A 23935-nucleotide genomic window follows, 5' to 3' on the forward strand; every position below is an offset into this window, starting at 1 on the left:
TTATCATTTTAACATTTTATATATTTTCATTCTACAATATCACCAACAAACTATATAACAGAACCATTTGTATAGGATTATTATTATTATTAATAAAAATACATAAAATTACTTGTTTAATTTTTACTTGTAATGTTTTCTGCCATTTTCTAATATGCATTACCTTTACAGCATAGTAAATACATTTGCTGTATGATTATTTTCATGGTTTTCTATGACCCCTTGATTACAAACATACACACTCTATGTAATTTACCTATTGCTTGTGTCTTGTTCTGTGTGTAACTTACATTCTTCACATTCTCAGCACACATTCTGCGCTCAAAACAGTAATCTCCAGGCTGCTTTGGTTTTATGGCCATCTAAAGGCAATCAGGGACACGGACACCATGTTTCAACAGGTCACGTTGTGTCAGGTGAAAATATAGTGTTTTCACAACACTGACGGCTTCTTTAATGTCACACACAGGTTACCTGCACATACACACACAATTATCAGTGTACACACTGCTGTTATGAAACCTGTTTAAGACCATGTTCAAAAAATCCAAAATAAGTATTTTTGAAAGACACACTCTATCCAGAAAAGCCTCTTAAAAATCTACTTCAACACTATATTTTCTTTGTAATATCTTTCCAAACACAATTTTGAAAATGAATCACTCTATTCACCCATATGACTGCTGTTTACTTCCCAATTTGCATTCATAGCATGCTTCTGAAAGTGACACAGGCTTATTCGGTGAGGCCTCAGATACTCGTCTGAATCGTGTGATTCCAGATCAAATTATGCTGTCTGACTGACATCACTTCACCATAATGAGCTTCTGGGCAGACTTTCATCTTCTGTTTACGTGAGAGGATACGACAAGACTAGAATTTTGTTGTTGGATGTCTGCTGTCTTTTCTGTTTTTTTTTGCTGACATAGGCTTGCTTGTAATTCTGGTATTTCTAAATAAAAAAGGTACATTATACACACAACCATTCAAAAGTTTGGGGTCAGTAAGATGCCACTGCCATTATAAAGCTTGGAAAAGCCATGACATTTTTAAATATAACTCCGATTGTATTAGTCTAAAAGAAGACTGTCATACACCTAGGATGGCTTGAGGTGGAGTAAATCTATGGGTGAACTACCGGTCACGTTCGCTACTGTGAGGGAACGCGGTGCGAGGAATGAGGAGACGTGGAGTACATCAACAAGGAGACTTTATTCATCCACCACAAGGGAACCAGGAAAACACACGTAGCAGGAGAGGTTGACATATACAATAATGGACACCAAACCAGTGTTGCTAACTGCTTTCAATTGAAAGTAGCTAAAACTGGTAGCTAAATGTCACTAGATGACATCACAATGGCAAACTCTCTGATCTATATAAAGATGAACATAGATCAGTGGGCAAGATGAGAACTTAGATAAGGTTTGTCCAAGAAGTTGCTATATTTGTCCCTAAACTTCTGAAAAAAGTCTCAAAAGGGTAGGGAAGTCGGTAAATCTAGCTACAGAGTAGTTAAATTGACAACACTGCACCGAACTAAGAACAGGGAACACTTTATATACACATGACATGACGAGGGGATGAGGAGACACACCTGGGATTAATAGAACTAAACGGGGCACACCTGGAACAGATGATAAGGACAGGAATGGGAAGGACCAAATACGGGCATAGAAACACATGGGGAGCAAAACACACACAAAACCCGGAACGGAATTTGACACTACCCCTTTAATTTATTTAAACAAAAATCTTACTGACCCCAAACAAAACAAAACAATAAGTGATAACAGCTTTTTGTCATGTCCCTTTTACATTTTTTGTCCAACCAAGACAAATTAAGTATTTCCTGTTCATTCAGTTGCTCATTTTGCTTTAGTACTAGACATATGAGATAAAAGACAGCAGTTTTCTTTGGCTATCATAACTTAATGCCTTTATTGAGGAGTTGTGTGTGTGTGTGTGTGTGTATGTGTATTTGGCAGCAGAAAGCCTATGGCCTCTGTCTGACATTGAGTTTTGGTGCAGCTCGTTTGACTGAACGCCAGCGGCGGTCTGAATCAAACTCACACACTCACTGGCTATTTCGGATCTGTCAGCCATTCTGGCTCTTATGGGATTTAATTTTCAGTTTCAAAATGTCATCCAGACAACTGGCTGCTTGACTAAACTGAAGTGTTTCAGCGTCTTTGTGCTCTCCACTAACTCAATTACAAATTCTTCCTCATCCTGACCTGTTTAGGACGCTTCCCACTTTGTATTACTCCTTATGGATCATGTATGTTTCAGCAGTGCTGCCCGCTGTCTATGTAAAAACAGCATATTAACATATCTACTGTTAATAGCAGAAATAATATCGTAGTTATAAAGAGAATTAATCATTTGTCGCATCATATGATAATAAGGTCGCTGTGATATTTTGTTGATCCTGGATCAACATTACTGTCCAAAAATACAGACTTAACCCAATCCCTACCCCTAAACCTAACCTTACCCACAATTTATTCCTAAAATCAGAGGGAAATGATAGCTGATTAACAAGGGTGTAGAAGCACCTAATCCTGATTGTAAGTCTAAAACTGACATTTCCTGAAAAGGTATCTCTCAATTCTGATTGGTTATTTGGAATGATGTTCCTGGATCAACAAGGATGTTGATCCAGGAACATGTTGTACTTGGTGAAATCACGCTCACCATGATAATAAAGCCCTGGAGACATGAGCTAAAATGCTAATTCTGACTGTACAACATGTGATACTGTGATGCGGTGCTGTGAATTACCATACTGCAATCAGACGGCTGCAGAAACAGCCCCTTCTGTTCAGTCTCTCTGAGACATTCATCACAAACACACTGTCCTGATCCACTATCCATTACTGTGTCCATCAAATGCCATCATAACAGCATTTGCTTGATAAAAGTAGAGCTGTGAAATATCTAAGATGTTACAAAAAAAAGTATTTGAGTTGAAACCAAAAAATAAAAAATAAATAAATGAAAATGTCAGATTATTTTACATTTATTCACTTAGAAGTATGACAAATGTTGCATCAGTATCTGCACTAGAACAATATAGCCAGATAAATAAGCTCCACAAATATAAAATATAAAAATTAAAATTAAAAAACGATTTTACTTACTGTTACCTTGTTCCAGACATTTCAGCTCTGAAACACAAAAGGAGACTTTTTGAATGATGGAAATTAGGCCTGTGAAATTGATTAATTGCGATTAATCGCATTCAAAATAAAAGTCTGGATTTACATAATATGTCTGTGTGTACTGTATATATTTTATGCACACACATACATGTATATATTTAAGATTTATATATATATATATATATATATATATATATATATATATATATATATATGTGTGTGTGTGTGTGTGTGTGTATAAATATTTCTTAAATATTTGTGTGTATAAATATCGATAATTTGTATTTATAGATTGTATCTATATTTTAACATTTTTATTTTGTGGTGATGGGAAAAGGCTTAAAGCTCTTGAAAAATGTTGAACATACATTTTAGACCATTTTTCTAAGGGTGGCAAAAGTGCAACACTGGGAATTAGGGGTCAACTTTTTTTCTGTTATTCTCACACAATGAAGTCTATTCAATGAATGGTACAAAAAAATATAAAACATTTTATCCTTATTGTCTCATTAATATATATACTATATACTTGTTTAAATTAATTTGTATTAAAAGTACTCAAAAAGGGTCAAAAAGCTAACTGAGTGAAATTCAGTTGAAACTAAATGATCTTTTTCATGACTTGTACTCTTAAGGTCTCTGCACACTGAGTCAGACATTTTCGCACGTTGAAAAATAAATACGACCTCACGTTGTGTCAATCACGTTTACACACTGCCTCCGAAACTTTCGTCCGTCATAAAAAAATTCGGACCAGGTTCGATTTTCTGCGTTTTCGCATCTGTAGCAAGCATTTTGAAAGGAAAGGATGACGAATACGCAAAAAATAGAAAAACGCATACGAAAATTTCGGACTCAAGTGTCCAAGGACCTTTACTGTGTTGAAAAATATATTTTTTAAAAATACATTTATGTTTTACAACTGTGTTCTTTTGCTGTGAATCTAAAACTTTCACTTACTGTATCAAAATATAGTGGTGAAATTTTGCAAACATAAATGCCCAGCTTTGTCCGATATCCAATGCAAATTTTGTCTAAAAGTGGTTTTTTTATTATTATTATTATTACTACTACTATTTTTTTTTATTTTATTTTTTTTTAGAACTAATGGCTTCCTAAAGACATGTTTAAGGGTGAAAATAAATAATACATCTTGCATATTTCCACTCTATTCCAAGTCTTCTGAAGTCAGTGTGAGCTGAACTTCTGAACATTGTGTGAGGAGCAGACTGATATTTATTGAGTGTGTGCTGTTAACTGGAGCGAGTTAACTTGAGAAATCAGTCTGATTTGTGACTGAATTATTTCATATGGACTACTTTTGTCATCATTTTTATTGTGTAATTTCATTATTTTGGAGCTAGAAAGACTACAAAAATCTTAAAAATTCTATTTTCTTGTTCAATAGACGTTTTTGACAACATGAGCTTCATTTTTGAGTGAATTCTTTCTTTAAAAGGTATATTATAGATTATCCAATATGCCGCATTACAGTGCAGGGCTGTACATTTCCATACTGCTGTCAGATGGCTAGAAATAGTCTATATTATGTTCATCAGAAACACACTGACCCGATCCATCATCTTTCTCTGGGTTTCTGACTCTTCCTCTCCTTCAAACACACACACACACACACACACACACACACACTCCCCACAACTCTCTCTCCGGGTCTCTGGGGCATCGGCACACTGCAGAACTGTTTTAGGTGGCACGCAGAGAGGAAGAAAGTCATAGAAAGAGGCAAACAGAGAGAGACGGACGCAGCGGGGGTCTGTCTTTACGTGAGACCCTCACTGTTCCGCTCAGCACCTCTCTGACACAAGCTATCATCTTCTCCACTGAAGAGAAACCCCGCTGAGGTGCTGTCATCCGTCTCAGACAAGATCTCGGTCTCTCTCTGGCTGGATGTGGAGCCGGTGGCCGACGTTTGATGCTTGCAGGCTTGATGGTGGCTGCTTTAGTGTCAGGTTAGTAACGGGACGGCATGAGTAATGCTGGATTTGATGGACAGATTCATGATTTTCTCTCCTTAGAGGAAACTTTCATTGCTCACATTAAACTTTTCTCGGATGTTTCTGCTAATATTCAACTGGAGGAATGGGAAGAGTTCACTCAAAAATGAAAAATCGGTCATTTACTCATCTTCCTGTTGAAAACGTTGACCAGCTCACATCCTAAAAATAAATATACAGTACACACACATTGAAATAGGTCACTCGGATAATTTTTCATGCTATATTGCAACAGTTTGCATACTTCAAGGTTAAAAATGTAAACAAATATGTTCCACAAACATAATGTGTTGTGGTTTTATTTTGGATATAAACATATTGTAGGCTAATAATAGCAGGCTAACATGCTTCTCTTACTATATCATCATTATAAACAGTATTTTCTATATGCACAGAATATTAGTTTAAAAATTAAATAAAATGTTTCACAAATGTTGCAGTCTGGTCTGATTTTCATGGTAAAAAATGCTACATTAACTTTTTGAGGCTACTTTAAAGTAAACTTTAATAAGAAAAAATACTTTTTATATTTGTAAATGTGGTTTCTAAAGTGTTTTTTTAAACATTGCACTGTGACCTTATTTAACAAAATCATTAAATTACAAATACTGTACTGTTCTTTTGTATCTGTGAGTGTGGTTTACAGAACATTTTTAAAAGATTGCACTGCGACATTACTTAAGAAAAAAGAAACAAATAAACAAATGACAAAATGTTTTCTTTATGTACTTTCTAAAACATTTTTAAAACGTTGCACTGTAACAACTAAAATTCAAAATAAAAAAAAAATAAATAAAAAAAAAGAGAAATGTACTGTTTTTGTGTGGTTTATCAAATATTTTTAAAACATTGCACCACAACATTATGTAACTAAATAAAATTAAATAATAATACATTACAATATGCTGTGTTTAGTGCCGTTTCTAAAATATTTTTAAAACATTGCAGTACAACATTACTTAACTAAATAAAATAAAATAATAAAACAATAATGACAACACTATACTGTTTTTTGTATGGATTTCTAAAACTTTTTCTAAATATTGCGCTACAACATAACTAAATAAAATAAAATAAATCACAACATTGTACTGTTTTGTGTGTGGTTTTCTAAATCATTTTTAAAACATTGCTCTGCAACATAACTAAATCAACGAAATTACAAATATTGTACTGTTTTTTTGAGAAGCTTCTAGAACATTTTTAGAACTGTGCACTGTGACATTACAAAACAAAAATGTAATGTTGTATAAATGTTTTATGCTTGGGAAACCCAAAGTCTCCACTTGATCTCCATCTAGGAGCTAGGGCACTATCTAGGAGCTGCAATTGAGATATACTGTATAATAATAGTATTCCTACAGGCCCTGCTATCTGACAGAATAAGTATTTTCATTTGATGTTTTGCTTTCTCTCGAGCCTCAAACACACAAAATCACAATCCTGCCAAACGCTGTCAGAAAATAACGTCTGTAAACAGCAGACTGAATATGAATGAAACATCTACATCTCTCTTTCTGCAGGGAAGCATCACTGAACGTGCTTTGATGTTCACGCAGTGGAGAATCTCTCTCTGGAGATGCTTTGATGTGAACAGCAGAGAAGTAATCTACCTTTTCTTTCTCTCCGTCTGTCTGTCCTGCTCTGGGTAGGCGAGTGCAGTTTCAGCAGTGCAGGGGTTCATGATGGTGGTGTCTTCAGTCGGATCTTTCAGATCCTGTACAGGAATGAGGAGGTGACCCTGGAGGACCGCATGAACTTCAGAGTGCACCTGCTGCTGGACGGGGAGAGGGTGAGTGTCCCGCTGCTCTGACGACACAAGACACGAACACATGGCAGCTGGAAGGTTACGGGTTCAAAGCCCACAGAAAGAATGAGTACGAGTTGGAACAATTTTAACTTTTATACCAAAGGTATATGCAGACGTAAATTACATATATGTGATTCTGGACCACAAAACGTCTTAAGTGTCAATTTTTCAAAATTGAGATTTATACATCGTCTGAAAGCTGAATGAATAAGCTTTCCATTTATGTATTTGTTAGGATTGGACAATATTTGGTCGAGATACAACTATTTGAAAATCTGGAATTTGCACAATTGGTGGCTGACTAAATACTTTTTTTTCCCCACTGTAATAGTGCTGAAACTTTGAAATACATTGCGGTTATTTAATGAAAAATACAGCAAAAACAGTAGTATTGTCAAATATTATTACAATTCAAAATAACTCTTTTCTAGTTGAAGGATTTAAAAAATGTAATTGATTCCTGTGATGCAAAGCTGAATTTTCAGCATCATTATTCCAGTCTTCAGTGTCACATGATCCTTCAGAAATCATTCTAATTTGCTGATTTGCTGCTCAGGAAACATTTCTGATTATTATCAATGTTGGAAACAATTATTGCTTAACATTTTGGTGGAAACGGCAATATCATTATTATTTTTGTTATTTTTTTTTAGGATTCTTATTATCATCAATGTTGAAAGTAATTGTGGCACTTCATATTTTTATGGAAACTGTGATACATTTTTTCCCCCAGGATTCTTTGATGAATAGAAAGTTATTTTATTTGAAACATAAATCTTTTGTAACAAAGCAAAAGTCTTTGCTGTCTCTTTTGACCAGTTTACTGCATCCTTGCGGGATAAAGGTATTCATTTTGTTTATATATAAATATATTTGAAATATAAATATGAAAGGTTGTGTATCCGATTTAAAGATTTCCTACTAATCTATGGTATGTTATGTTGGCAGTGTACTAACTTTTTCCACACAAGAAAAGGGAATATTTGTTCATGTACATCCTTACAAAATTTACATTTCGAGTGCCATCTGTCAAATTGCCATTTGCTTTTTTCTTATCCATTAACAGAATCCGAAAACCATCTAAAAGAAAACTCTTCAAAGAGTGTCTTTACCTTTCACAGCACTGTATTATATTCAAATATTATGACCATCTGTGCCATACCAGCTCATTTTAGATGTTATGAAATATGGGAAACGGGTATGAGAGCAGTAGAGAGATGCAGGGAATTGTGGGTGGGGAGAGTGTCTTATCAGATTTATATGGCCATCTTTCTTATTAACCTTGAAGCAGTTATCTGTGGCCGCTCTCCTCGCTGTCTCACTCCATCTCACTCTCTGTCTCTGCCCCTCAGATAAGACTTCTAAAAATAGCTTTCCATTTCCCCAGAGTGTGAGTTTAAGCAATCCGTGTATCAATAATTGGAGCAGCCCTGTTTGTTTTCAAACATCGGCAGAGTGTGGCAGTTTCTCAGAACAGGGCGGAACCTTCCCCTCATGCTATGACAAAGGAAGAGAAATTCAATAAAAATGACTGACCATGTGTTTCTCTGCCTGTGACGCTGCTCAAGACGCTGGGTTAGGCTCCTGCTACGCTGATAAGGACAAAGAGCTTTGGATAATGGAATGGATGGATGACTTCTTAAAACTTTTATTCAAAGACACAATACACAACTTTGAAGGCATTTTTTAAAATTATTTAAAAAACCTTACCTTACAGAACTGGGCTAATAGTACTCAACATTCCACTTATAAATGTTGCATGGAAGTATAATTGCATAAAATTTCAATGGGCAATTTTCATAAGGCCTATTTAAAATTGTACAATTTTCAGAACAAAATCAAGTACAAAACAAAGAACAAAATAAAAAATGTTTGGTGTAAAATTAACGAAGTATAACGTAGAATTACAGTAAAATAACACTTTATAATCATAAGGAGTAAGCTGCTCAACTTACCCCAGGACTTTCGGCTCAAATTACCACACTCCTACCATTTTAATAAACTTGTATCATCCTCCAGTTTAGAGCTAACAGCATGCTAACAATATAGCCTCATAAATGTCACTTCCTAAAGCATGTGATATTTTTTTTCAGACTTGTCTGTAATTGTTCAGACACAAGAAGCATGAGTCCTTGAACATAAAAAAAAAAAAGACTTTGAAGAGCAACATTTTTTTTTTAACTTGAATGTAGTTACCAATTATTGCATGGGCCTCTCTTCATCACAGGGTGAGTAAAATGGATAACTATTCATACATTTGTGGTCACATCACCATTTATTTATTTAGTCGTTTGTATGTTTATAAGCAACTGAAAAAAGCACAAATGTGATGGCATGTCAAAACTTCTCCAGGCCCCCAAAACACCCTCGGACCCCAGGGGGTTCATGTTGCCTAGAAACAAGGGGTGGCTCAACTTCCCCACAGGCTCAAATCACCCCGCTCTCCCCTATATATAATACTAATGATGAAATATGAAATCAACTTTAATTTAGTTATATTTATCATCAGTTGTGTAAGGCAAGTGTTATTTCCTTTCATTTACACAGCAACAGTGTGCTTGTTGGCATGATCACATAAAAAGGCCAAGATTCATGTGGTTCTGCACATGGGAAACAACATTGTTGAATATCAAGAAAACACATGATGAATAACAACACCTCAGGACAGGTCTGCTAAAATTGTCATACTTTTTTTTTTTTTGCTAGGTGGACGATAAAACATTGACGGAACAACCAGGCATACATAGCGATCAAAATGCAGAGATCATAAAGAGAGATATCCAATCACCCGCTCAGAACATTTTAGCAGCCACATAGCAATAGCTGTATGTTATTTAATTGAAGCATTTGACTGGCTGACAGTTCATTAAAGTGCCCTTATTATGCCATTTCATGCAGTGAGTAATGCAGTATAAACGATCTGCACATTTTTTTTATCAATCAAATTTGGCTGGGTGGTTAATACAATTTTTCTGTGGTGTGACAAAACTCAGATCACATATTTAATATCGCTTTACACGGACTTTAAAGTTTTGCGGTTAGTTGTGATTGACAGGTGTGTTGACGTCTCTCTCAGGTGGAGGAAGCTGTGAGCGAGGTGGACTTCCAGCTCAAACTAGATCTGCACTTCACTGACAATGAACAGCAGTGAGTATCTCGCCCTTTCTTTTCCATCTTATGCCATCTCTGCATCATCACTGCTTGTGTTCGGAATGGCTTATACTATCATGCTGTTTTTGCAGTATATGGTCAGAATACTCCGCACAATACTCTGCACAGTAGGTGAATTTTCAGTATGCAGGGAATGATCTACTTCTTCACCTAAGTGTATATGTTCTGCTTGTATATTAAACATTGAGTACTGCATCCCACAATACAATGCACTTCCATGTACAGAATGACGAATGAAAAAGCAATATGATTTTTAATGCTGCAGACCACATCACATTGAATTAAAAATGTTGGGGTCTGTCTGTTTTTGAAACAAGGCTCTTATGCTCACCATGGCTGCATTTATTTGATAAAAAATGCAGTAAAAACAGTAATATTGTGAAATATTAGTACATTTCAAAAGAAATGTTTTCTATTTGAAAATATTTTAAAATGTAATGTATTCCTGTGATGCAATCTGAATTCTCATCATCATTACTCCAGTCTTCAGCGTCATATGATCCTTCAGAAATCATTCTAAAATGCTGATTTGTTGCTCAAAAACATTTCTTATAATTTTCAATGTTGAGAAGGGTTACACTTAAAGGTGCAGTGAGAAACGCTGTTTTTCAGAAATTCCTTACTGCACCTTTAATGTTTTTGTGGAAACCATTTTTTCTTTTACTTTTTTGCCACATTTGATTAATATAATACATCCTAGCTGAATACAATTATACATCAAAAAATAAAAATCTTATTGACACCAAACTTTTGAACACATTGTACAGTATGCCCAGAATGAATTACTTGCCTTCTCAATACTGTAGTATATACAGTACTATTTATTTCCCACTATGTTTTAACAGTAATACCATGTTTTCTGTTTCACAATAGTATGTTAAACAGAAAACGTTATGCACTCCTTCCAATATTGAATAGTATCTTCACATTTGGAAGTCCGATGCAACAATGTCAACACAGATATATTAAAAATCAATGACATTGCTTCCTGTTCATCCATCACAGTGAAAATGGAAGATGATCAAACAAACTGAATTGTGTATTCCACACAGCACACTCCATTCAGTACATTTTGTCAAATGTAGTAGTAGTTATATCAAACATACCGGTGAAAACAACTCACTGAATTAAACATGCAACACAATGAGGTTGTGTGACAATAATGTAGCATACATTTTGAAATATTTGCATATTATTTCACATACTATTAATAAAATAGTACGCAGTTTATAACACACACAAAGTACAACCATTCTCTCCCTCTTTACTGTCATCTGTATGATCTCTCTGTCTGTCGGTATTTAAGGAGCTGAGGTGAGAGAGTGTGCAAGAGCTTAAAATACTCATATATATATATACACACACACACACACTCCTGTCTCAAAGCAGCACAAATGAGAGCAATTACTTGCGCCTCTTACCTGCAGCAGAGCCCCTGAGCTCAGAGCGGCAGCCCCTGTGGCCCCCATGGCCCCTGAGTTCTGCAGGGACGGCACTAATGCAAGCTCATTATCTGCACTACCTGTCCATCTCCCTATCCTCCTCACGTTCTCTCTCCTTCTCCTAAGTTTTCTTTATTCAGGTCTTTTTCTCTTGCTCTTTTTCTCTGGCTGCCACATCTCAGTACAGTTGTTAATACGTTTTTTTAATGGATGAGTTGGATCAGAGAATTTCAGTGTAAAATTGTGAATGATAAAGTCATTGTCTTGCATTTCCGGTCTCCATTGTTCACATGCATATGAATGAATTAATGAATGGAGTGTGAAGTCTAGTGTGACTGGGTCTTTCTATATCGAGTGTTATTTTGTGTTTGTGTGTTAGGTTGGCGGATATCTCTTCAGTGCCTCTGATTAGCAGCAGGACATTGGGTTTGCACTTCCATCCACACCAAGGCCTACACCATCACCTGCCCGTCATGTTTGACTATTTCCACCTGTCCGTCATCTCCGCCTCAATCCACGCCTCCCTGGTGGCACTGCACCAACCACTGATCAGGTGATCAAACAAACTCCGCCCCACCAGTTCTCAGCCAATCAGCAGTTTAAGGCATTTTACCATGGCTTCAAAATGTATTTTGCTGCTTTGTTTTATTATGTGTTGTTTCTATTATTGTAGCTTTGCAATTTAGTTAATTTATTTTTAATTGGGGAAAAAAAACGTAATAATACTTGCCTTACACAACTAATGATGGAACTATCTAAATTAAATTGCATCAAATAATAATAACAATAATAATAATAATACTTGATGTAATTTAATTTAGATAATTTCATCATTAGTTGTGTAAGTCAAGTATTACGTTTTTTTTTTCAATTAAAAATAAATGAACTAAATTACAAAGCAACAATAATACAATTATTGTTATTATTATTATTATTATTATTATTATTATTATTATTATTATTAATAGTTACTAATGAATAATATTTTAATTTAATTTAATATTTATCAATAAAAAATCATAGATAATAAGTTTAGTTCTCAGGTCACATTCACACTTTATATAACCCAATTTGATTGCATACAACAACAACAATAATAATAATAATAATAATAATAATAATAATAATAATAATAATAATAATAATAATAATAATAATAATAATAATAATAATAATAATAATAATAATAATAATAATAATAATAATAATAATAATAAATCACCAGTTATTTCAAGTATAGCATTTTAATTTGATTTAATTTCATTTAAATAATTTCATCATTAATTTTCCAAGGCAAGTATTATTTAGTTTTAATTTTTCCAATTAAATTACATATTTTTTTTACAAATATTTAATTACATTTTTAAATTTAAATTAAATTACAAAGCAATAATGTCCTTGTTAGCATGGTCACATAAACTGGCCAGCTTTTCTAGTTGAATGGTGAATACTGTGTATTGTTTGTTGGATCTGTATCTCCTGTTCGTAGGAGGTGTTACTGGCAGCATGTGATGTGTTTTCACTGCCGTGGATCTGTTCTTTAAAACTCAGCTTTTAAAGTGCTAGATCTTTCTCTGAACCCTCCTGAAAGTAAAGCTGTCAAATCCGCAGTGTGTGTGTTTGTCAGCTGTCATGTGTAATGGTTTCATTAGTGACAAATATTCTCAAGACCGACTTTTACAAACTAATCAGGCATTTGTGTCTTTGGGTTTTCCGTGAGGACCAACAAGAATTGTTTTTACACAGATATGTGGTACAAATGATTGTCCATGCCTGGATAATGAAGAATCTTTTGAGCGGTTCCCACTGAGATCCCTTACGTTAATTCAGTTGGTAACAGCTGCACACATTGATCACTCCACAGGTACTTACAGTCTGTCGTTTGTCTTTGTGTAGTTTCGCGCGCAGCGGTAAGGGGGCGTGGCTGGGTAAAGGCTCTCCAGAGAGTGAAGCTCCGCCCTCTGCAATGTCAGTGGAGAATCTGATGTTTGGGGCGGGATATTGCAAACCTGTGCCAACAGAGGTAACCACATACATCTAACATGATCATCATAACTCATCATTTTGCACATACACATAATCACAATGTGTTTAAATGACTGTACTGATCTCGACTGAAGTATTTAATTCAGTCCTGCTTTCTCACATCTTACCTGACTGCTGACAGCACTGAAACTGGTCTGTGATGCTCTTCTGGGTTTTTAGATAGTTCAATTCTCTTTTAGTATCTGCCAGAAAAAGAGCAGGGAATGGTCATATCTATCTATCTATCTATCTATCTATCTATCTATCTATCTATCTATCTATCTATCTATCTATCTATCTATCTATATATATATATATATATATATATCAAATTTAACACTGATGAAATTGAGGCTGCTATGTTCTGATTAGTATAACTCCATACTACTCAAACAAGTATATTTTGTATGCATGAAAAAAAAATCTCTCTCTCTCTCTATATATATATATTAACAGTTATTATTGGTGCTCAAGTACTAACAATGGCTCTTATTATTGTGCTAATTTATTAATAATGGCTCTTATTATTATGAATAACTAAAATAGTTTTTCTTGATAGATTTTCTTAATATTTTTGTGGGAAATGTGATGCATTTTTTTTCAGGATTCTTTTATTAATAGAAAGTTCAGCCTAAAATATAATTTTTTGTAACATTATAAATGTCTGTTTTACATTTATTTATTTATGTTATCAGACTGCACCCCCCCTCCCCCAAAAAAATTATTGTTTTAAAAATTATATATCCTCTTTATTTCAGAAAAAAATTACCTGATGCTACATTAAACATACTGAGTTCATATGACAACTTTGCATACTAATGCCTGAGTAATGCATTCAGTTTCACCTATTACAGGCAGTATGCAACTGGCCCTGAATGAAATACAGACACTTAACCTGAGCAATTTAGAACTAAACAGCATAGATAATTTGACCTTTCTGGCCGTTTGCGGAGTAGCCCTCCGTTTTTTTCTGACTGGATGAACTGAGAGGTTTCTCTTGCCTGTGGAGATTTCCATTTAGGCAGGACATCCTACCGAGGCCTCGCGGCGCCGTATGGGTCCTACGTTTACTACCCCCCCCCCCAACCCCCCCCCGCAGGGCACTTTATTAAGTACAGCGTTTCGCTGGAGGGATGCAGCGTTTGATCATCGTAACGAGCCCAGCTTTAACAGCCTCAAACATGAGGAGCAAGCATCTCTCTCTCTCTCTGCTTTCTATAAGCCCTCCTCAGCACTTCTACTTTACAATGAAGGACATAATGTGCTGCTTTTCACTCTGTGACATAAGACAAGATTTTCAAGTTCATTAGGTGACGAGTTAATGTTTTTGTCTTTTGCAAAAGCTTAAAGAAACACTTAAAGAAATAGTTCACCCCAAAATAAATCATTTACTCACATTTATGCCAAACCCCTTTGGCTTTCTTTCATCTGTTGAACACAAAAGAGAAATTAAGAAAGATTGTACTGCTCATGTTTTCATTTATTAAATGAATCAAAACCAAAACAGCATAAAAGTATCATACATGTCATATAAATTTGTAAGGCTTCGGAATCAAACAACAGCCTTCTGTGAGAACTAAAACATAGTTCAGTGAACAACAACTTCAAAGTAAATTTAGAATAAATTAAATTTAAAGTCAGGTTAAATTGTATTCACTCATTCTCCACGTTTACTGCTGCAATTGAATCCCTGAGTTGAACCAGATCAGACTGATTCCTAAACAAATCATTCCGACTAGTTTTGTGAATCAGATGATTCACTGAAACGATTCAACTCATACAAACAATTGTTCGTGAATTGTGCATCGATACTTATAATGAACTACTGTACGGCTTCAGAAAACTTGTAATATACAGCGTACAGACTTGCATGAATGTATTTATACACATGTTGACCACAAACAGATGACACTATCCCACAGTGCAAGCTGGCACGTTTACTCCTCCTTGCGCACACAATTTACATTCAATTTGGCTCTGTGAACTATGACCTATGTTGCTTGTATGTGAGTGTAATATTGACCCTGTGTGTTTTCCAGCTGCCACAGTTACTAAAATGTGATAAATGTCCGTAGAAAGCACAGAGCAGATGTTTGCGCGTGCGAGAGAGAGAGAGACTGAATTCAGTACGCATCTGTTTGAGTCAAAAGGACATAACTGAATGTAGATTACAAAGCTTCACACATATAATGACAGCGTTCAGCACTCTCTTTACAAACATACACACACATATTACACAGTATACACAAGTATGCAGTAAAGACATATTAGAGGCCCAACAAACTCACAATCACCCCTACATCAGCAATTTATGAGCCTTTGCTCCAAACATTTAAAGCATCACCAGCGTTTTCTGTTAACTACAACTGTACATTTAAAAATAGCTTGTATTTAGTGTTTTAGATTCATATAGAAGCCTGTTTCCACGCTAGTATGAAAAGGTAACAAGGTAATGCTTTTGACATTTTATTTTATGGCACTTTAATTTCGCTTTTTTTTATTTGTGACACTTTCGTTTCAGCAAGGACACATTAAATTGATCAAGAGTGACAGTAAAAAAAATATTTATAATGTTTCAAAAGGTTTTAAATTTCAAACAAATGCTGTTCTTTTGAACTTTCTGTTCATCAAAGAAAAAAAATGCATCATGGTTTCCATAAAAACATTAAACAGCACTACTGTTTTTTAAAATTAATAAGAATAATAATAAGAATAAATGCTTCCTGAGCAGCAAAACAGCATATTAGAATGATTTCTGAAGGATCATGTGACACTGAAGACTGGAGTAATGATGCTGAAAATTCAGCTTTGCATCCCAGGAATAAATAATATTCTAAAATATCTTCAAATATAAACAGTGCTTATAAATTGTAATAATATTTCACAATTTTACCGTTTTAACTTTATTTTGGTCAGAAAATGCAGCCTTGGTGAGCATAAAAGACTTCTTTCAAAAACAAATCTTACCGACCACAAACATTTGAATAGTAGTCAAGTCACCTTTATTTGTATAGCGCTTTATACAATACTGATTGTGTCAAAGCAGCAATTAGTAGTGTACTACACATTAGCAGTCTATTTTTGTATTCTTATTATTCTTATTTTTTAAAATTTATTTCAATTTGCTTTTACCCAGAAATGTGAAAATTGCTGAAAATGCTATAAATCAAATAAAATACATCAATGAGACATTATGTTAAAAAGAGACGTCATATAAATAATCTTATGTCGTTATGAGTTTATGCGTTTACATTGCGTTACATTACATGTGTGCACTTCCTGTCGGCACGACGTCTCCGTGTCGTTCTCCATAAGCGAGTGCCACGTATGCACACTTCTCCTATTTTACTGCTGGGAAACTGACTGCGTTAAAAGTTTTACTTTGTGTTTGATCTTCATCTAATTATTGAGCTTCAGGCTCAGCCAAACATAAACATACAGCTGCTGCTCATAACAACCACATCACACAAATATGATATCAGACGGACAGACAGACAGATTGTCTTGAGGAATTATATATTCCTATTTTCCTCTTTTTGTCGTGTGTTTTCAGCTCTTAAAGGAGAACTTATGAGAACAGTGGATGTATGACTGGAGTTGTTCAGAGTTTACCTGCTTATGCGTGCGCAGAAATAACAGGGAAGAAGTGTGACATGCAGTAAAATCTGACCTCCACTCGTATGTCCTGTGTGAATGTATGCGTGTTTACAGGGCAGTTTTTACGTGCCGTCGGAGAACTGTCTGCAGAGAGCTTACACGTGGCACCGGCGCATCTGTAAACTCTTGCTGACGGCTCACAGAGCTCTGCGCTCCTATTACACGGCGCTAATGAAGGAGATCCCTCAACTGCAACACATAGAGATGGGTATAATCACAAACACTTATGTAACTCATTCACTTCAAATGTGTGTGGCTTTCTCAAAGACAGTTCCCTGTCATCATTTCCTCACCCCCATGTCCTTCAAAATCCATAAGGTTTTCTTTCTTCTGTGGGACACAAAAAGCACACATCAGGAATTGTCACGTATTTTTTTTTTTTTATTTTCAAACACTTATGTAACTCATTCACTTCAAATGTGTGTGGCTTTCTCAAAGACAGTTCCCTGTCATCATTTCCTCACCCCCATGTCCTTCAAAATCCATAAGGTTTTCTTTCTTCTGTGGGACACAAAAAGCACACATCAGGAATTGTCACGTATTTTTTTTTTTTTTTTTAAAGGACATAAAAGCACCATATCAGCATCATAAAAGTAGTTAATACAACTTTGAAGCCATTCAATAGTTGTTGTTGTTGTTTTTACTTTCTATTCAGCACAACTCATTTTAAAATTGATAATAAGAAAAGTTTCTTTTGCAGCAAATCGGCATATTAGAATGATTTCTGAAGGATCATGTGACACAGATGACTGTGAAATTCAGCATCACAGGAATAAATCTGTCTGTGTCTAAACTCTCTCCTTACGTTCTCATTTCCAGAGGACCTTCCTCTTGAAGAAACATTAAACCAGCTCACCATTGAACTGCAGGTTTGTGAAACACTTTACTTATCAAATGCCTCCATTAATATGATGATGTAGGTAAAACACCATCACAATAATAAATATTGTTCTGTGACTAAATGAGATTGATTGTTTTAAAGTTGCAGAGCGGTCATGAGAAGGTAGCAGAACAGATCAGTAAAGAACTGATGCAGCTCTGTGCTCAGCTGGCTGCTCTTTGGACACAGTTTTTGGAAGCCACGGTTCCTAATCCACATATCCGCTCATATCTGGCCCAGGAGCACCACACACTCAGGGTGAGAGCTGATTTATGTTGGGCTGGGAAGTCCTGGACTACATTTCTTGTTGAATATCATGTTTCATTTAGAGATATGTCACATTAAAATGAGTTGCAGAGGCTTTTTGAGCATGTTCAATGCCCATAGGTCTTCTTTTCTTGCTACAAATGACGCTAAAGCCTGATTTTCAGTTGCATACAGGGTGAATTTTGAGCGTGACAGCATATTTTTAGTTTATGAAATACACAAACAGCTCATTTAATAATTGTAGCAACAAACTAACATGATTCCCTCATTACCAACAGTAGAATTAGTTTCTAGTCAGGCTGATTTAAATAGGATAAATCCTGGAATAAAATGGGGTGCTTATACACAGCCTGAATTTCCCAGCATCCCTCACAACTCTGCGTTCTTTTGAGCGATGCTTTATACGTAGAAACCTCATCTCTTTCGATACATACAGTAATTCCACCCACAGGACAGTTCAGCTTTTAATTACAGAACTCTGAGTTATTATAATGGTGAAAAAGATGAAGGGATGAATCCAATTTAGTTTTTATTACAGGAGTGGTTTTATTTCTCTCTCGTACGTGAGGTTCCTTTATGTGTGGAAGGCTGTGGAAGACTGATCTTAAAAAAGGAATATAAAACAAGATTGTAATGCATTCAAAATGTGTCTGTAAGACAAATACAGAGAGAAAAGCTAAAACGATTTGGATGCAGCATGAATGATATATAACCCGTATGATCTACAGTGACTTAGTATACTTATTTTATATGAATGGGTGATTCTTCAATATGGGGAATTTTTTTTTTTGACTATTATTATTATTTTTAATTTAATTTTTTTTTTAACAATAAGAGGAATTTTTTAACTATTAAAAATAAGGATTATTTTAAAAAAGAAAGCAACTTTCTCTTTAATTTGATCTAATTTCTTATTTAAAATGGTTAATTTTAAAGACTTTTGAATAACTAAAAATGGTAAAAGAAGCGTTAAAATCACATAATTACTATACATTTGCATTTGTTAACTATACTATTATATTCAATTTACTAGGTATGTATGTGTACAATTTATATTTTTATAACAAAGATACACATTCCCAAATAATGTTACCGTTACCATCATGTCAGACATTTAGACAAAAATTAATGACTGAATGAACAGAAAAATGAACAAAATAAATACTCCATTAATAAAACAACAAAGAATGTATCATTGTGATTTACAGCTGTTGTCGTTTGATATATATATATATACAGTGGGGAAAAAAAGTATTTAGTCAGCCACCAATTGTGCAAGTTCTCCCACTTAAAAAGATGAGAGAGGCCTGTAATTTTCATCATAGGTATACCTCAACTATGAGAGACAAAATGAGAGAAAAAAAATCCAGAAAATCAAATTGTAGGATTTTTAAAGAATTTATTTGCAAATTATGGTGGAAAATAAGTATTTGAATCCAGGTGTGAAAAACTTGTTGCCTCTTTCCCAAAAAGACTCATGGCTGTATTAGATCAAAAGGGTGATTCTACTAAATACTGAGCAAAGGGTCTGAATACTTAGGACCATGTGATATTTCAGTTTTTCTTTTTTAATAAATCTGCAAAAATGTCAACAATTCTGTGTTTTTCTGTCAATCTGGGGTGCTGTGTGTACATTAATGAGGAAAAAAAATCACTTAAATGATTTTAGCAAATGGCTGCAATATAACAGAGTGAAAAATGTCTGTCTATAAGGGTCTGAATACTTTCCGTACCCACTATATATATATATATATATATAGTACGTATGTTCATCAATGTGTGTTTATATGTATGTGTATATGAAGAGTTCAGATGCAAAAGCCTCTAAGTGTCATCTGAAATTTTCGTCTAAAATTAGTATTTTTTTTTTATCAGGCTGCTATATTTAGGTTCAGTAATTTTCATCTAATGACAATGTATAGGCCCTTTTCTATGCAATTAAAGTGAAATAACTGAACATAAATATAGGAGCCTGATTAAAAATGCTAATTTTAGAAGAGAATTTCAGATGGCAACTCTTCATCTCTCTCTCTCTCTCTCTCTCTCTCTATATATATATATACTAAATGTGTGTGTCTGTGCAGGTCAGGAGATTTTCTGAAGCATATTTCTTCACTGAACATCCCAAAGAGTCCTCACTCACATTTCAGGAGGCACTGTGAGTCTTATAGTATAGTCGTTTAGCCACGTATTCATATATACCTAGCTCTGTAAATGGAGAAATAACCTTCATTATTTTAATTAAAGCTACTGTAATTAATAGTATCAACAGACACGCACAGGTGGCCACAGAGATGCGCAACTCTGATTACCTGCTCCGAATGCCTCCACTTCCTGTGGAATGCCTGGACATCGACGGAGACTGGAGCAGCCTGCCAATCATCTTCGAGGACAGATACGTTGACACGCCCTGTTTAGGTGACAACAAACAGTGACCCTGTTTAAAAGAAAGCAAAATGAATGAATGAACATCTAAACAAGCGAATAAATGAATGAGCATTTAAACAAATCACAGAATGAATGAGCAAGCCTATAAATGAAGAAACTAAATAAAAATTACTGAATTAGTGCTTACTGCATAATGAACAAATAAATATATTAATAAATAAATGATTGTACAAATGAACGAATTAATAAACAAAATGAAAGGCCATACTAATGAATGAATAAACAAAAATGTGAGCATTTTAAACCCGTTGCACTGAAAGAATGAACAGACTTATGAATGAACAAAAGAGTAAATGAACAAACAAAACATTTAGAACTAAAAAGTGAATCAGTGAACTGCATTATGAACAAACAAATAAATATAAGAATTAATGTATAAATGAATAAACAAATGAATGAGAGATCTGAAAAACTAATAGAACTAAAGAATAAACAAATAAATGAAATACAATGAACAGACAAACAAATAAATGAATAGTTGAAAGAATGACAAATGTATTAAACGTACTAACAAATCAATGAGAAACAAGATTAAATGAAGTAATGAACCAACAAACTAACAAATGCATGAACAAGAATGAAAATGTGAATGTTAACTCAAGAGTTAATTCAAGAAATTAAGAACAAATGAATGAATAAATGAAAAAAAAATCAAATAAAAACAATCAAATTAATCAACAAATTAATAGGGCAACAGAACAAAAATACACATTTTAAAGTATCCTCAAGTTTTTATTAAACAACAAAAAAAATACAATTTGCAAAAAGTACAATGCACTTTTCGCTTTGTCTGTTCTAGACTACAACCTCCATGTGGAAAATCAGACTTCAGTCTTAAACTCTCAGCCATGTCCTGAGCCAACGAGGATGAAAGATCAAACCATCATTCCAGTTGAGGGAACACAGGACACCAATTCACCAGCAACACCCCCTGATGAACCTCCCTGTGAAGATTACATGGACTTGCCCACATACATGGCCCTGATTGGCCGGCAGGAGGATTGCATCACTGACTATAAAGAGACCAGAGCTCAAGCAGAGACTCTGATTGGCCATGTGGGAGAGACTGATATTGATAAAAGCGAATGTATCACAACCTCAGATTCAAGAATTGATTCTGTTGATAAGGCCAGATGCCAGTATGAAACTGAGGAAGGATTCGATGTTGATTGTAGGTCTGTAGACAGCGATGAAGCAATAGATACAGGTAACCTTGAGAAAGCTAGTTGCCAAAAAGAAACAGTTGACTTTGTTGAATCTGATCATGCGGGTCTAAAACAAACAAATGTTCCCAAAAGTACTGATTTTAGTAGCGGACAGACTTTGCTGCTTGTTCCGACGGATGCTGCAGAACTTCCCGACTTCACCAGCCTTGACAGCTTTGAGTTCTTGCCCACTCATAACCATGACAACCATCTTGAAACCCCAGGCAATACAGGGAGTCTTGGCAACGACCAGCCACAGTCGGTATTAGATAACAGATACACTGAAGCACCTGCAAAGGATTATGGGAACAAGGATACATCACCAGCTAATCTACTGAACACCAACTCAATGGGAACCGACACTTTAGCCACGTCCCCTTCTCGTAATGTTATACAACAGATCCGTCGCTTGTCCGAAACCCCGCCCAAGGGCATATTCTTGGGCGGGGCTAAACGAATGAACCGCTCCTCCTCTGTTATCTCGGATTCTGGTATTGAGAGTGAGCCAAGCTCCGTGGCCTGGACCCTGGAGGGTCGAGGAATTGTTGGAGGGGGTCGTGACGTCTTGCAGAACTTGGCGCGTCGTCAGCCGGCGCATCAGAGCTCTTTGGAGGGCCTACAGACAGAAAGTCACGGCAGCCTGCCCAGTGCCACGCAGGCCTCTCTGACCTCCATAAGCTCCCTGCCTTATGAAGAGGAGGAGGAGAGGCAGCTCAATACTTTGACCAAATCCGCCTCAGCGCCACAGATCAGCAGTCCTGACGACACAGAGGAAGATCATGAAATACCCAATCAGGAGAAGAGGAATGTTTGTGAGGCCAATCGGCTGAGTGAGGAAGCAGCCAAAGAAATGAAGCAGAAACTTCAAGGAGTTACTAGAGAGGATAGAGAGGAAACAACCAATCAGGAGAAGAGGAATGTTTGTGCAGCCAATCAGCTAAGGCAGAGGGAGGAAGGAGTCAATGAGGTGAAGCAGAATCTTCAAAGCGTTACTAAGGAGGACAGAAACGAAACAACCAATCACGAGATCGACGTGGATGAATTGTCCAATCAGGAAACAGCAGATCTTGAATTAGATAATCCAGTAATGTTACTATACCAGCAATTTGGGACGCACAATGGTGTTGAAAACGCCACAGTGGAGGAACCGACTGAAAACTCAGAGGAAAGTCAAGCAAACATATTAATTGAAGAGTATTCTGCTCTAAATGATGACAACACAAAGATCTGTAGCTGTGAAAATAAATATTGCGAACACAAGGGGGTGCTAGAATCAAACACATATCAAAAGGACCCCGATGACATCAGTGTCTGTCACATTCATTTGAATGAATTTGAAGAAGTAAGTATGGAGAACCTTCCAGATCCACCAATCAATGCCAAGAGCAGTTACAAAATTGCTGTCAATGAGAAAGAAATGCCTGCTGATCTCATCAAGCTTCCGGCCAATGAGAGAGAGCAGCAGGCGCTAGAGGGGCAGAGCAGAGCCAGTAAAGTGCCAAGTACAGGTCTGGCATTCGTGAATAAAAAGGTGGTGGAGGTAGTCAACCTGTCGGTGTCATGTGCTCCCACATGTCTGCCCTTCTCGTCTGTGCTACGTGATTCGCCATCGGTTAGCGGAATCTCCACGCGCCAGGCCACTTCCCCCATTACCCATCAACCCCTAGGCTCATTTGGGATCATTTCCTCCAACTCCTCCTTCGGCGCTGATCAGGAAATCAACGAGAGAATGATTAAGTAAGTTAATTTTGGTTGTTCAGTAATAGCAAACAAAATTTATATTTTAAATGTACATTTTCTTACCAATCATAAGGAGGTATGAATGTATGTACAGGCTGAATTTTCAGCTTT

At 35.6% G+C, this 23935-nt stretch overlaps 1 protein-coding gene across 7 annotated transcripts in view; it reads left to right on the forward strand.

The window, feature by feature from the left end:
* Positions 1 to 23935, forward strand: part of fam135b (family with sequence similarity 135 member B) — a 53040-nt gene that overhangs the window by 22522 nt on the left and 6583 nt on the right. For all 7 annotated transcript variants that reach the window (XM_016237144.1, XM_016237148.1, XM_016237147.1 and 4 more), the window contains 10 exons: positions 6832 to 6971; positions 10066 to 10136; positions 11982 to 12155; positions 13499 to 13625; positions 17339 to 17492; positions 18104 to 18153; positions 18267 to 18422; positions 20516 to 20589; positions 20695 to 20849; positions 21679 to 23821. In XM_016237144.1, the coding sequence (XP_016092630.1) occupies positions 6832 to 6971; positions 10066 to 10136; positions 11982 to 12155; positions 13499 to 13625; positions 17339 to 17492; positions 18104 to 18153; positions 18267 to 18422; positions 20516 to 20589; positions 20695 to 20849; positions 21679 to 23821 (3244 nt within the window). The remainder of the gene's footprint in view (positions 1 to 6831; positions 6972 to 10065; positions 10137 to 11981; positions 12156 to 13498; positions 13626 to 17338; positions 17493 to 18103; positions 18154 to 18266; positions 18423 to 20515; positions 20590 to 20694; positions 20850 to 21678; positions 23822 to 23935) is intronic.

The sequence above is a fragment of the Sinocyclocheilus grahami genome, unplaced genomic scaffold (assembly GCF_001515645.1).
Source record: "Sinocyclocheilus grahami isolate Dianchi unplaced genomic scaffold, SAMN03320097.WGS_v1.1 scaffold507.1, whole genome shotgun sequence".
Classification (NCBI taxonomy): Eukaryota; Metazoa; Chordata; class Actinopteri; order Cypriniformes; family Cyprinidae; genus Sinocyclocheilus; species Sinocyclocheilus grahami.